The following is a 14,023-nucleotide window of genomic DNA, read 5'->3' on the forward strand; positions in this document are numbered from 1 at the left end:
TGTCAACCTAGGTCAAAGTGTTAAAAGTCATTACAGTAAGTATAGAAAAATAAAAAAATATAAAAAGAAAGTATAAACAGAATAATTTTACACATACATTCTAATGTGTAAAATTATTCTGTTTATACTTTCTTTTTATATTTTTTTATTTTTCTATACTTACTGTGGTTGTTATCTTGTTTTGTGTTTAGCCCTGAAGAAGGCTAGAAACTCTAGCCGAAATGTTGGCACATTAAAATAAGTTAATCGTACTTATTTGTGTTTTTCATTGACCACACCCCCAACCATCTTCTCCTCATAAAGATCTTAAAATTTGCGGAGTAGTTCGAGATGAAACTGGTCACTTACATGGACAGGTCCCAGAAACTGCTCTAAATTACATAGCCAGAAGGTGACAGGTATGTGTCACTAAGATTGATCTGTATATCATTGACCGCACCCCCAACCATCTTCTCCTCATTTATCATCCACGGTCAACTATCTCTCATAATTTAAGATCTTTAATTCTGCAATGACCTAAAGAAATCCTATTAGTGATCAGAGCTCATTTCTATTTAGGCCTAGTTGCCACTTAGTTCTTGAAGTTCTTCTAGTTGGTTCAGTTCTTAGTCTCTTGGCCTGTCTCAGCCCTATAAATTCCCTCTGCTCCTTGCCTTCTATCTTCCATGTCCAATCAAAGACTTTTTTGCACTGTTGCCTTTTAGAAATGCTTCTTGCAAGCCGGTCAGCTTTTTATCACAAAGTGATTCCTTTATGTCCAGGGACCCACACTAACTGAAGCTATTTTGAGCTCACCTGTTTGCATTCTCTCACTAATGTAGAGCTGATTTTAGGTGACTTGAGGTCTTGAATGGCAGACTGACTATCTGAAGAAGAGATAAAAGAGGGTGATACCTGGCCTTTCATAACTCATGACTTCAGGGGATGTAGCTGCCAACAAAATGGCAAATACTACTGGCTGAAAAACAGTCGAGTGCTTGCCTAATGGGAAGCTTAGTTCTATGCCTAAATCTTCTGTATAGACTCCTGCATCAGTTAGACCAGTTGAATCTTTCCTTGATTCATCAGTGAAACAGAGCACACAATCTCTTGAAGTTTCTACTAATCCTTATATCCAATCCGCTGTCTTAGGGTATAGGTAGCTAACTTGGCATTTATTTTTGTCTACAAGTCTGTAATTGTTATTCAATATATTTTTTTAAATATCTCATCAATGTTATATCGTAATGATAGACAGGATTTTTATGCAATTACAATATTTAGTTTGAACCTGGGAACTGTTCAGGTGGCAGTTGGAATTCAGACCACACAAATTGACTTATTTTTTGTGATATGTGCACCACAACCAATTTATTTGCTTACACTTACTTTTATATTTTACTTAGTTTTCAAAAACTTTTTTTTAGTATGAAAAGTTTTTCTTTTTGTTTTCGTAATTAAATTTTTGTTTTGTTTTTCTATTTTTATAATTGTAGGATGATGGTCCAGGTGGCAGTAAAGGAAGATACAAAAAGAAAAGAAAAATTATGATTAGTAACCACCCCACTTTTCAGAGCTGTATCCTGATAGTTCCACAAGGTAATGAAATTACCAGTGGGTTAAATACCATTTTGAAGCTATCAGGATTCAGCCCTGAAATTTTATAGTAATATATTTCCTCATATCATTCAAATACTATTCTTCTCACAAGCAAACATACGGAAAGACATCATAAAAACTTATATTTGACCTTGGACGAATCACTGAATTTGCAATAACAACTTCCACAAGATAGACTTGACTGGAACATTTTAATGGCAAAATGGTAGTGGTAACAAGACCCTTAAAAATATTGAACTTGAATGTCGAGCATACAAAAAATATGAGAAATATTGTTCAAAGACCACACCGTTTTTCAATTTCAGGCGCTTTTTAAATATTGCTCAATTTAACTATCTTAAAGTTTTCTCTTCCCGTTTTAAGCTAATATCTAATATTAAAAGTGATATAGGACCGTCACTCCCTGGGTGTCTTAGAGGGGTTGGTCCAGTGAGGAAGGATTGCCTTTTTTTTTTGTTGCGTATATTTTGTGTTAGTTACAAATTAAAATATTGTTTGTGATTGTACATTAAAAGTAACAGAATCTGCTAAAATATGTTATATCCATAAATATTTGAAATCTATATACAAAAATGTATAACAAATATACTTACGGTATAATATATAAATAAATCACGTATATTTAACTTAATAAATAGTATTGGAAGAAGATAGCTGACCGTATGAAGTAGATTGGAGGAAGATAGTCCGGGTGGTGGTCAATAAAGGTTTCGAAATAGTAACAAAAAACTATTTTTTTTAACCAATAAACAAAAATTTATTGGTTAACAATAAATAGTTTTTTGTTACTATTTTGAAACCTTTATTGACAGCCACCCGGACTATCTTCCTCCAATTTAATAAATAATAGCAGTAACAAAGGAATTGGACAAAATTACAGAGGTTTCCTATGAAACTCCTACATTCTATAATGTAGTTAATTATTTGGCTTTATGGAATAAACCAATTCCACCCACGTTGGGAAAAGGAAAAAAAATTCTCTGTGCGAGTTCTCAGTGGAGTGAAACATTTGTTACTAATAAATAGATTTTTACTATTTTATACTTTACTTGACTGCCACTAGGGTCCAGTTTGATAATGAAAACTAACAGTACTGGTTTATAATACAAGTATACAAACAACGTTGTAATGACACTAATATTTATTTTTTTTCATTATACGGATGACTATTAGTGATATTACAGGAGTTTAAAAGTACTAAAGTACAAGTCAGTGTAATTGTCTTAGTTAAATTGACAATACTAATAGTATTAGTTTGTACTTAATTATGAAATAGGGCCCTGGACCATCTTCTACAGCCAATTACATACTGTTAAATATTAATCTTTCAATTTTTTTTATTGTAATATCAATTCCTTTTTTTTTCCCTTAACAACTCATTATTTATATTATTATGAATAATATATATAATATTAATTTATATTATTCAATATATATGCTTATATTTGAATAATACAATAATAATTTTGGAAAGTAATTATATATGTTATTTTATTCATAATTCTTAGGTTAATTTTGATTTATTTTAAGTACACTAACATAAAAAATGTTGTAATTATGAGAGATAGTTGACTGAGGATGACTTGTACGAGGAGAAGATGGTTGGAGGTGCGGTCAAAATGAAGGATGATTTTTAATGAAAAGTTGGGGCTAGAAAAATTTACGGTCAAATCATTTTGACCACACCCCCAACCATCTTCTCCTCGTATAAAAAATGTTGCATTTGCGTAGGATTTTTTATTATATACTTTAACATTGTGCTGCTTGGTGGTGCACTCAAAAAATTTGTTTTAACTAAACCATCGTTAGAAATGGGTCGTGTTCTATAATGAAACTCCTGAGGTGTTATGTCTAACATATTTTGTTGATAGACACCTATTGTTTATCTATATTTATCTGCATAGGGATTCAACTATTAAAATTTCTGGAAGATCATTGATTGACCGTGTGTAATAATAAAAGGAAGATGGTTGAGGAGTGGTCAAAGAAAAAACTCAAATAGTAATAAAACTATTTAATGTGAGCCAACCTTTCACCCCACATTGCAGAACTTCATCAAAAAAAGATACTAACATTTAAACGAGGTAACAAAGCAAGCAAATAGAAATTAAAATTTAGCTAAGGTGTGGCTAATTATGACAAATTCTATAAAAATAAACAATTTAAATCAAATAAAATAAAAAAGATATTTATTGAAAGAAGAAATGTTGGTTAACATAAAATAGTTTTTCTTCTATTTTGTACCTTCTTTGACTGCCACCTGAATTATCTTCCTACAGTAAAAAATATACATTGAAATGTAAAATTAAATAAGAATAACAAAAGGTTTTAGAAAATAAATAAAACTGAAATAATAACAAATAAAAAATACAGTTCACCCTAATTCTTTTTTATTTATTATTTAAAACCTTTATTCATTCTTATTTAATTTTACTTATTTTATTTTCTTTAATTTACATTGTTCATTTTTATAGAAATTATCATAATTAGCTATACCTTAGTTAAATTTTATTTTTGTTATCTATTTGCTATTGACAACTGAGGTAACAAAATTTAAGTGTTAGTATCTTTTTTAGCCCTGATGAAGCTCTGCAATGTGGGCCAAAACATTGGCTCACATTAAATAGTTTTATTACTATTTGAGTTTTTTCTTTGATTACAACCAGACCATCCTCCTTTTATTAAAATTTCTGTGATTAGAAATGTTCAGTTTTACCTTCTTTATTCTGGTTACATGATGTTTTCTCCCATATATTAAAATCTTTAGTAACTAGAAATTTTTACAAAATCACTCAATTTACTTTTAATTCTTTTTAAATTTTATAATTTTATGATATAAGGTCCACTTGGAACAATGGTAGCCGGAGCCGCAGGGGGTGTAGCGTTATGGACTGTTATATTTCCTGCAGACTTAGTAAAATCAAGGATACAAGTCAGCAGTTTAGAGGGAACATTCCTTTCGAACACATTATTGATTATAAGGAAAGAAGGTCAGTACCAATTTTTCTTTATATTTTCCTTAGTAATATAGTGTAATCTCTGCAATCTGAACTTAGGTACTCCCAACACTCTAGTAATTTAAACTGGCATAAAAAACAGTTCTTTTTTTGAGAAAACGTAGCAGGCAATAATATTTTTGTTTTCAAATAAAAGTGCTTTTGTCATTTTTAACTTCCTGACCTATAGGCAAGTTACTGTAATTACGGTGAAAATCGAAGGTGAAATTTTTTACTGTTTTGATATCAGGTAATCTAATTCCTCTGAAAATGTTCATAACATATTTTGTTAGAATTAGAAATATATAATATCTATTCTATTAATTATTCTATTCTGTGAAACTAATTTAATTGACAGTAGAAATATGTATAATACAAATTTTGTTGGTGAACTGATTTTTTTTTTTTTTTGTTACATTTAAAATAAATTCATACAAGGAGTACTTATTATTTTTATTTATACTTTTTCACTTATATATGAACAGTCTTATAGTTTTAATAATTTAAATCATCACTTAGCATTACTGAGGATGTAAAATAAAATAAAAGTTGTTTTCTAAAATACAGCTAGCGTCCAGCGATGATATAAGACTAATAGCACTTCACGAAAGGTTTATGGGAAGAGAGAGAGAGTGATCATTTTTCCTAATACATCCTGCAATCTAAACTTTTCAGTAATCCAAGCAACCTCATAAAGCAATTGAGATTACACTGTATTAAGTTTCTTTTGCTATAAAATATTGTTTCATTTTAGTTATATATTTTTGGGGAGTGCTGGTAGCCATGAGGTAAGATGCATGGCTACTAACTCCAAGGACCCGAGTTCGAATCCGGCTGAACAGAAAATTGTTTTCTGTTACACTGTAGCTGTGAGTCAACTATCGGAGCCCTCATGAGGTCCACCCAGCCTCTGAAATTGGGTACCCTTATTTGGGTAAAAATCTGGCGGTCGAGCCAAGCGTTGGTCTAGTAACAATACATCCTTACAAAGTACTGAACCCCTTACCCTTCATGGGTAGTAGCGGATACGGATAGTAGATTGTTTTATTTTATTGTTCATAGTTTGATTTCATTTGCAAAACTTCTTTTCATTTTCTTAAATATTAATCTTATTTCAATCTTTCAATTATACCAACACCTATATCAAGCAGAAATTGAAAAATTATTTAAAGCGTTAGAAGAATCCTATAGATAAATAGATAATTATAGATAGATAAATAGATAATTTATTTATTAAATAAATGATAGTGGTAATACTTACATATTTTTCAAGATGAGCCAATTTTTAAGAAAAAAAATCTTTGAATTAACCAAGTTATATTTTCATTGGAAATTTTGCAATATTTAGTGAAAAGTCAAAAAATAACACAGAAATAAAAATAAAAATGTGCAGTTTTGGAGATACAATTGTTATAATTAGTTGAGTAGACATGTATTAGATTCATAATTGTTTTACCATGCAAAGTAATCTAATGTAACAACTTTGCTATTTTGAATTTTTCTCTCTAAATATGAGTTTTTATTAATTGACATGAAATTTATATATTGTGTAGTGATATTGGTTTATCATAGATCGATTTTGTATGGGAAGTACAATTACCAGTGTAAGAAATGAAATCAGTTCCACCATTTGTTACCTTTACTTTGTTCTCTAAGAATCTGAGCACAGAACTATGAATCTCATTTACTTCACGCTCTGTTCCTTCCTAACATATATAAAAAGTTATGTCTGTTGATTTTAACTCAAAGATTGTAAAGTTCACGTCCAAATATGTCACTGTTTACATATAAAACTATTTCAAACATTTTTACAAAGCAAAATTTGTCACTATTCAAAAAAACCTCGAAGATAATGAAACAATTAAACTTGTGCCATTGTTCAAGAAAGATTGAGTATAGTTTAATACTAACACATCTGCTCTGCAATGGAAAATTATAGAAATGAAGATGTGCCACTCTCTATGGTGAAACTATACTATCTTTGAAGCACATTAACCTATAAATCCGAAAAACTCTTCTTTTTTTTAATTGTGTCACTATTAAAAGAAAGTAGTGATATTAAGATTTATTAAAGTTTTGTGAAAAATAGTTTCTTTTTTCTTTTCTCAGCTTAATTCCTATCGATAGAAATACTAGACTGAGATATGATCTGTCATAGATCCTATCTTATTTATTTATTTTCTTCGAATATAAAATATTTATTAGGATATTGAATTTTAATATAATTTTTTAAGAGAGTATCCCAAATGTTTTTTGCTTGATGGAGTTCTTTAACATTTCTTAAAACTAGAACTCAAAACTGTCTTTTATTATGAGAATGATCAATATTGTTCTATTATTTTTTTTTAAGGTTTTCTAGCTCTGTATAATGGCCTAAGCCCTACTCTAATTCGAACGATGCCGGCTACAGCTGCTCTCTTCCTCACGTATGAAACTTCCAAAAAATTACTTCATAATTTCCTCGATTAAAATATAGAGGACGATAAAAGAAGTTATTTTTAATAAGTAGTCGACAAATTAGTGAACTAATTTATATACTCAGGGTTGTAATTTATATTTATAAGGACAAAATTAGATTCTTAAATTAGAAAAAAAAATCTGTTAATAACCCTTGGTTTGGCAAAGATATAAGTGGGGGAAAAGAAAATATTTGTTGTTCTTGTTTTTTAAGAGCTAGATAAGCTAATTTAGAGAATTTTTGGACAAAGAAACATGTTTCTTTTGAGAATTTACAACCAAACAAGCTGCTTTATAATTGGCAGTGGTTATAATGAAACTACCATAGATTTAAATAAAATTGGTAAATTACCAATATAAAAATATAAGTAATGAATACACATATGCTAACTAAAATATATTTAATTTTAATTATTGATGCTAACTAAAATATACTAAACAAAATATTGATATTAAACTTATTAAAATAAGTTAACCAAAAATAAAACATCAAATAAGGTTGTGAAGACATCAAATATATCGTGAAATTGTTAAAAATAGATCAGACAAACAATAAGAAACTCAATAAATTTAGATTTGAGATAAAATTAACTTGTTCCATAATATTTTTTTATAATTAATATTAATTGATAAATAATTTTGCTCAAGATTAATATTATAATATTTGGAGTTCTATCAATGGGTAGATTCTCCACATGTTTGTATCGTGTCACTATCTCACCTACAGCAAATTTATTTGTTATATATATGTTATACAGTTGTAAATAAGAATAAATAAATGATTAAAAAAAAATATTATAATATTAGTTATTAATATGTTTTTTCTATCAACAATATGATCAACTTATAATTGGGTCTGAACAACAAGCTCATACCATCAGCTACTTCAGTAATGTATCCTTCAGAATACATATGATTAAATATAATTTTATAGACTAATATCAAGTGGATCAATTCAAATTTCCTTTTCAAACCAATATTTACCGACAATTATAATTTTCAACTAATAAATTTAGAGAATAAATAATAGAAAAGTAACTAAAAGAAAAGTTGATTCCATTTATTTTGTCAAGGCACCATTCGCTTTACTAACTTTGAAAAAAAATAACCTTCCATAACAATGATTTATTAGAAACTGTTAGAGGTTAGACAAAATGTTTAAAGCGAGACTTAGAGGTTAGGAGAACCAAATTTAAATTAAAATTGGGGCAAGCCATATATATTGCTGATTATGATGCCAAATTAAGGGTTAAACAAATTTATGATATAGTTTATATCCAGGGTTATAATTTTTATTAAAAAAAAAAAATTAGTCTTAAAAACTGTGAATTAAACTTGAAATTTGATGAACAAAGGAGCCAAATTAGATTTTTAAATTTTTCAATAAATTTATTTTATTGAAAAAACTGTGATATTATTTACTGTTAATGTTAGCAATACAGTGGAACCTCAGTGTAACAAATCTCAATGAGTTTTGAAAGAATCGTTGTTGTAAGGTTTGGGTGGCTAAAAATTTGATATGAGATTCATACACTTATTTGTTGATATCCATAAAATGAATTCTATGGAATCCATCCTTGCTAAAACAATTAATATATTTAGTATGAGTATTAATAAACATATTATAATTGAACTATTTATTTAGTAAGAACCTACAGTCTTAGTTTTCAAAAATATAAAAGTAATGTTACTTAGTATATTTTTTAATTTATTTTACATTAGTTGCATACTAAAATTAAGCATACAAATATTTATGTAAGCTTAAGTAATATGTCCTACTGCCTCAAAATTTCCATTTATCAGCCTTCACCACTGGACTACACATACAACGCAGTTCAACTCTGAACAAAACTTATTGGGTTATTTCATAACAGTAGTTGAAACTGACTGGAAAGGAGTGGGAGGAGGGATGGAAGTGGACTTCCATGTCGATACTCATTCATTTGTTATACAGTGATATGTATGGATAGTTCAATCCATTAAGGTCCTTTTCGAAATATAAAGGTTACTATTATGAAAATTTATTTCATAAAGAATTTTTTTTTTCGGAGGGAATTTTAAATTTGTTACAGCGAGGCTTGTTTACCTGCTCTATTCAGTATGTAGAAGTTCTATATTAAATGTTGCTCTGGTTCGAGAGGTTTTTAAAAAAATCTTTAAATTTTTATTGAATTTTATGGCTGGATCAAGGGGATTTAGAAATAAATGTTATATTGAGGTTAACTACATCAAGGTTTCACTGTAGAACATATACTCGCACATACAGTTTTAAGTTTCTATTTACTTTTGAAGAATGCTTTCCTGTTTTAAAAGAAATGTTTTTGCTGTTGTAATTTTCTGAATATATGAATCAAAGAAAAGTCTCTATGAGAAGAATTCATTTTGATAAATAATACTTTTGTATATTTTCAAAGCTACCTGTAAGTAGAAGCTGACTGTTTTAATATGTATTTTTATACTTGAAACTTATATGTTTGGAAGGATCTAAATATGTCAACTGCATTTTAAGTTTTGCGTTATTTTTCAATACTAATATTGATAAATAATGCTGTAATAATAATTTTCCTCTTTAGTGATAAATGTTTATAGGTAAACCATGTGTTCTTGAAAAAGTTGCTGCTGATTATACCAAAAATGGGGCTGACAAAAAAATTTCTTTCCCATTTTTAAAAATTTAACATTAGTGCTTCCAAATTAATCCATTTTTTATATTTTATAAAATATGACCACAGATTCAGGTTTAGAGGCTTCCAGAACTATGAATATTTAAAATACAACTTTATGTTCATATTTCAAATTTCTAATATTGAAATTCATTGCTATGTTAGGGAAAATTACCTCTAAATCTAGTAGCTAATGGTCTAACATCCATAAATTTCCTTGTGACTCGATCTGAACTCATTTTAGCTAAATTGCCATACCATCTTAGCTGTCCCATTTATTGCTGAAATATTCGATTCTTCTGAGATAGTCTCATTTCTGATGCAGTTATTTACTTTCACATTTTGTTAATGTGAACACCTTTCTGCTCCTAACAGGACCACCATGTAGTCATCCTTGAAAATGTGGTTTTTGACATCTTTTTCCGCATCCCTTCTTTGTGAAAATGTTTTCCAGATCAATAGTATGCACTTTTCACATTTCCCTACGGGATATCTTTTGTTTCAATTTCACATTTGTGAAAATCATAGTTTTTGTGTATGAAAACTGATGGAAATATGATTCATCTACAAAATCTCCAGGAGGTGCTGTGTATAGTCTGAAATTAAAATGATGTAATATGCATTACTTCTGCTGACATATGACACTGTATGAATTAAAAATGAAAAGGATCCTTGACTCTGATTTTTATTTTCTTCAAGCATTTGATACCACACTTGGCCTGAGATTGAATATTCAGAAAAGAATGATTAAAAAATATGAAGGAGATGGTCGGGAGTGCAGTCAAACAGAACAAAAATTAGTTGACAACTATTTATTTGCCGACATTTTGCCCCACTTTGTAGAGATTCATCACAGCTAAAAAAATACGAAAACAATTAAAAATATTTAGGCATTGCAGAATAGATAATAAGAAACAAAAAAGTAAAATAAGTTTGGGTTAAAAATTATGTAAATATAAATGAAAATAAAATAATATACAAATGAAGAAAATAGACAATGATAAGTATGTATAAAAAAAAATTATGTAAACTATTAGGTTTAAAATGAACAGGGGATGTAATAACACGTAAAAATAGAAAAGAGAAAAAAATTATTATTACTTTTATTTATTCATAACTTACTTCTCTAATTTTCCGTCTTTTAGTGTATTTATTTTTTTTTTCTCATATCTACTTTTCTATTTTTACGTGTCATTACTTTGTTTGTATCTTATTATCTATTCTGCACTATCAAAATATTTTTAGTTGCTTTTATATCTATCTAGCCCTCTATATAAAGCTCTACAAAGTGGGACAAAACCCTAACCTTCTTCATATTTTGAAATATACGGTCAATCATTTATATAAATAAAATTAATAAAAAAACTTGAGATTGTAAGCTTTCTTTGAGGCCTGAAACATATTTTTAGGTTGAAGTTAATTTTTGAACTATCTGTTAATATTTTAATGTTTTCTCATGAAAAAAAATATTATCATCTTAACTCAATCGAACATCTAATCTTCTATGTTTTATGGAGAAAATGCATTTTTACATTTAATTAACTTGATAATTAAACTTTCCCTATGATTTTTTGATGAATATATCTATCTAATTTGGTACTAAAACCCACTAGCGATTCATGAATTCTGCCGAAAACATTCAATAGGTCCCTCTTGTACTTTCACTATCAAATTTTTTGTCATCTTTCACCACTCAGTACTCCTATTGAAGTTCTGTTCTTACAACATGTTAGTTCTATGCAGGAGCTTTTTCAGGACCATATTGTCTGCCATCCTGGTTGCATAGCATGCCTATCTGAGTGGTCTGATTTCATGAATTTCTTAACATTGGGATCATTAAAAATTCCTTTGAAGAATATAAGGCTGATTAAATAAATACAATAAAAGACTTTAGTTTAATTGTATTAAAATTTAAATATATATATCTGTATTGCAACAAGATTAAAAAAAAATATTGTTTTGCGTTAATTATAGTTGTAATAAAATAATTAGTGCTTTGAGACCTCTCATTAGGTTGGTACAAACATGAGAAGCACCGAGGTTTAGAAACATATGTAAAAGAGATTTAAGGATTTTAAATATTCAAGACCAAATCTAACTACAAGATAGATAAAAAGATATCTTGAATGATTGCGAGAATATCAAAGCATTTTACTGTCCTTAATTTCTGGTCAATTTTTATAATTTTAATTATTATAATGTTACCTTTTGATAAGTAAATGAACAAACAATCAAATGTTATGTAATAAATAAATCTTAAAAGAAGCTTTTGAAAAGCCAAATTAAAAATTGTATATAAATTAAAGAATATATTTGTTTTATTTATTACCTTCCTTATACAGAATTTATTTCTTTTTTCAGTTGTGTTTACAATTGACAAAACATATTTTTGAAGTACTTCATAACTCTGGTAAATTAATTTTCGTAATATTTCAAGGGTTCATAATGACCTCACAAGCTCTTTTTCTAGTGAAAACTTATGAAAATAATTCCTCAATTTTTGAGTCGCTAGGCAAATCTTTTCACAAAATTATCTTGAACTACATGAGTAAGTTTTCTTTAAATTTAAAAGGATATCAAATCATATCATTCCTTTTTTCCAAATAAAAACATGGTTAGAGTCTCCTCAGGACTCCTATTGTATTTATTGTATATGGGTTTTTGTGGAATTATTTAGATTCACCATGACTGTTTGTATTGAGCAAACATTTCCTAAAAGAACCAATCTAATTAGAGGGTGCTCGTACAAACAGAAAAATGCAACTTAAAGGTATAGGGAAAAAACAGGGCCGAATTCCTGTGGTCAAAACTGAAATGTATCCCTATGTAAGGCTTATATGTAGTAAGACCATTAAAAGGCACTGAGACTTGTTACTAATATATGGTGTTCAGATTATCTTTTTCATAGGCTTATATTTGGAGCAACCATATCTGGAACAAGTTTTTCCACATTTCGGCTTATAACTATGATATTCATACTTGACAAGAGAGAGTGAAAGCAAAAACTAGCTCTGATTCAAGAAGGCACTGACACATTCAACATGAGTGGAAACGAGGGTATTTACAAAAATGGTGTCTGTAAGCATAAGCTGACTCTCAAGTAAAATATTAGTTAAACCACCCATAACGAGAAGATTGAACAACCCATCATCTCTAAATAGTCAGTCTAAAGATAGTTAAGAAATGATGAGGAATGTCTTGGAAACCATTGAGGATAAGAATTGTATTACCCAGAAGATTGACATGGAAGGAGCAGAAGACTCAGAACCAGATGCAGCCATTTAACAAGAATGTAGTAAATCCTTTTACTATATCACATGTGTTTTTTCATTTGTACATTAATCCCCTGATGACGCCTGAATGGGCGAAAAATTGGCAAGATTAATAAATTACTCTTTTTGAGACTACAATGGTCTTTTTGTGTACTTAAACTCAGAGTCTCTGCCTTTTGGTATTCTTTTTATGAAGAATGGAATAATAAATTACATTTTTTTTTGGTCTAAATATTTTTAAAATTCATTTTGTCATTTATTCTCACTAATAAGATAGATGTTGATACCAAGAATAATTTTTTATTTTATTTTTATACCAGATCGGCCTGGTGGGCCTTACATGGTTGATATAACTTATATTATATATATTTTTTAACAGTTGATTATGAGGGGGTATAGTCATACAAATGACACCCCTAACTATATAAAATGTTCTTATTAAAAGAAAAAAAAATAGATAAGAATAATGCTTCTTAATAAAAGAGGAAAGTAAAATTAATAACAAAAAATAATGATATTGGTACACTAAAATAAAACAAACAATTGTCTTCTAATAGTAAAAAGAAACAAGTTAATTTGCAAAAGGGAAGAGAGAAGAGAGAAAAAAAAATGAATAATAATAATAAGTAAATAGAGGTAGTGTGACGATGAATTAATTTTATATTTATTAAAAATTTATAAAAGAATGTCCTGCAGCAGTCAGGTTGGGTTTCCCAGGTTGTAGGTCACTGTTCCTTTAACTGTTGGCTACTGGGAGTGGAACTTCATGAACCGTTTTTTGATGTGATCCTCTATTGACTCCATATGTAATTTGCGATGCAATTGGCTATTTCTTATGAACCAAGGAGCATTAACTGCGATTCTTAGGACTTTATTTTGAAAAGATTGTAGTTTTTTCCTTTTCGTGAAGGATGTCACTCCCCAGACTTCACAGCCGTACATCAGCAGTGGCCTGAGGATTGTTTTAAATATAAGAACAGTTGTTTTTGGTTTTAGTTTGGAATTTCTGTTTAGGATAGGATATAGCATTGCTAAC

At 28.8% G+C, this 14,023-nt stretch overlaps 1 protein-coding gene across 1 annotated transcript in view; it reads left to right on the forward strand.

Annotated features, from left to right (window-relative positions):
* LOC106684882 (mitochondrial ornithine transporter 1) overlaps window positions 1-12,023 on the forward strand; it is a 21,526-nt gene extending 9,503 nt beyond the window's left edge. Inside the window, exons 5-6 of the mRNA XM_014427196.3 lie at window positions 4,440-4,589; window positions 6,946-12,023. Coding sequence (XP_014282682.1) covers window positions 4,440-4,589; window positions 6,946-7,064 — 269 coding nt within the window. The 3' untranslated portion in view covers window positions 7,065-12,023. The remainder of the gene's footprint in view (window positions 1-4,439; window positions 4,590-6,945) is intronic.
* Window positions 12,024-14,023: the final 2,000 nt, after the last annotated feature.

This window comes from Halyomorpha halys, unplaced genomic scaffold (genome assembly GCF_000696795.3).
Source record: "Halyomorpha halys isolate HHAL.00 unplaced genomic scaffold, Hhal_1.1 Scaffold625.1, whole genome shotgun sequence".
NCBI lineage: Eukaryota > Metazoa > Arthropoda > Insecta > Hemiptera > Pentatomidae > Halyomorpha > Halyomorpha halys.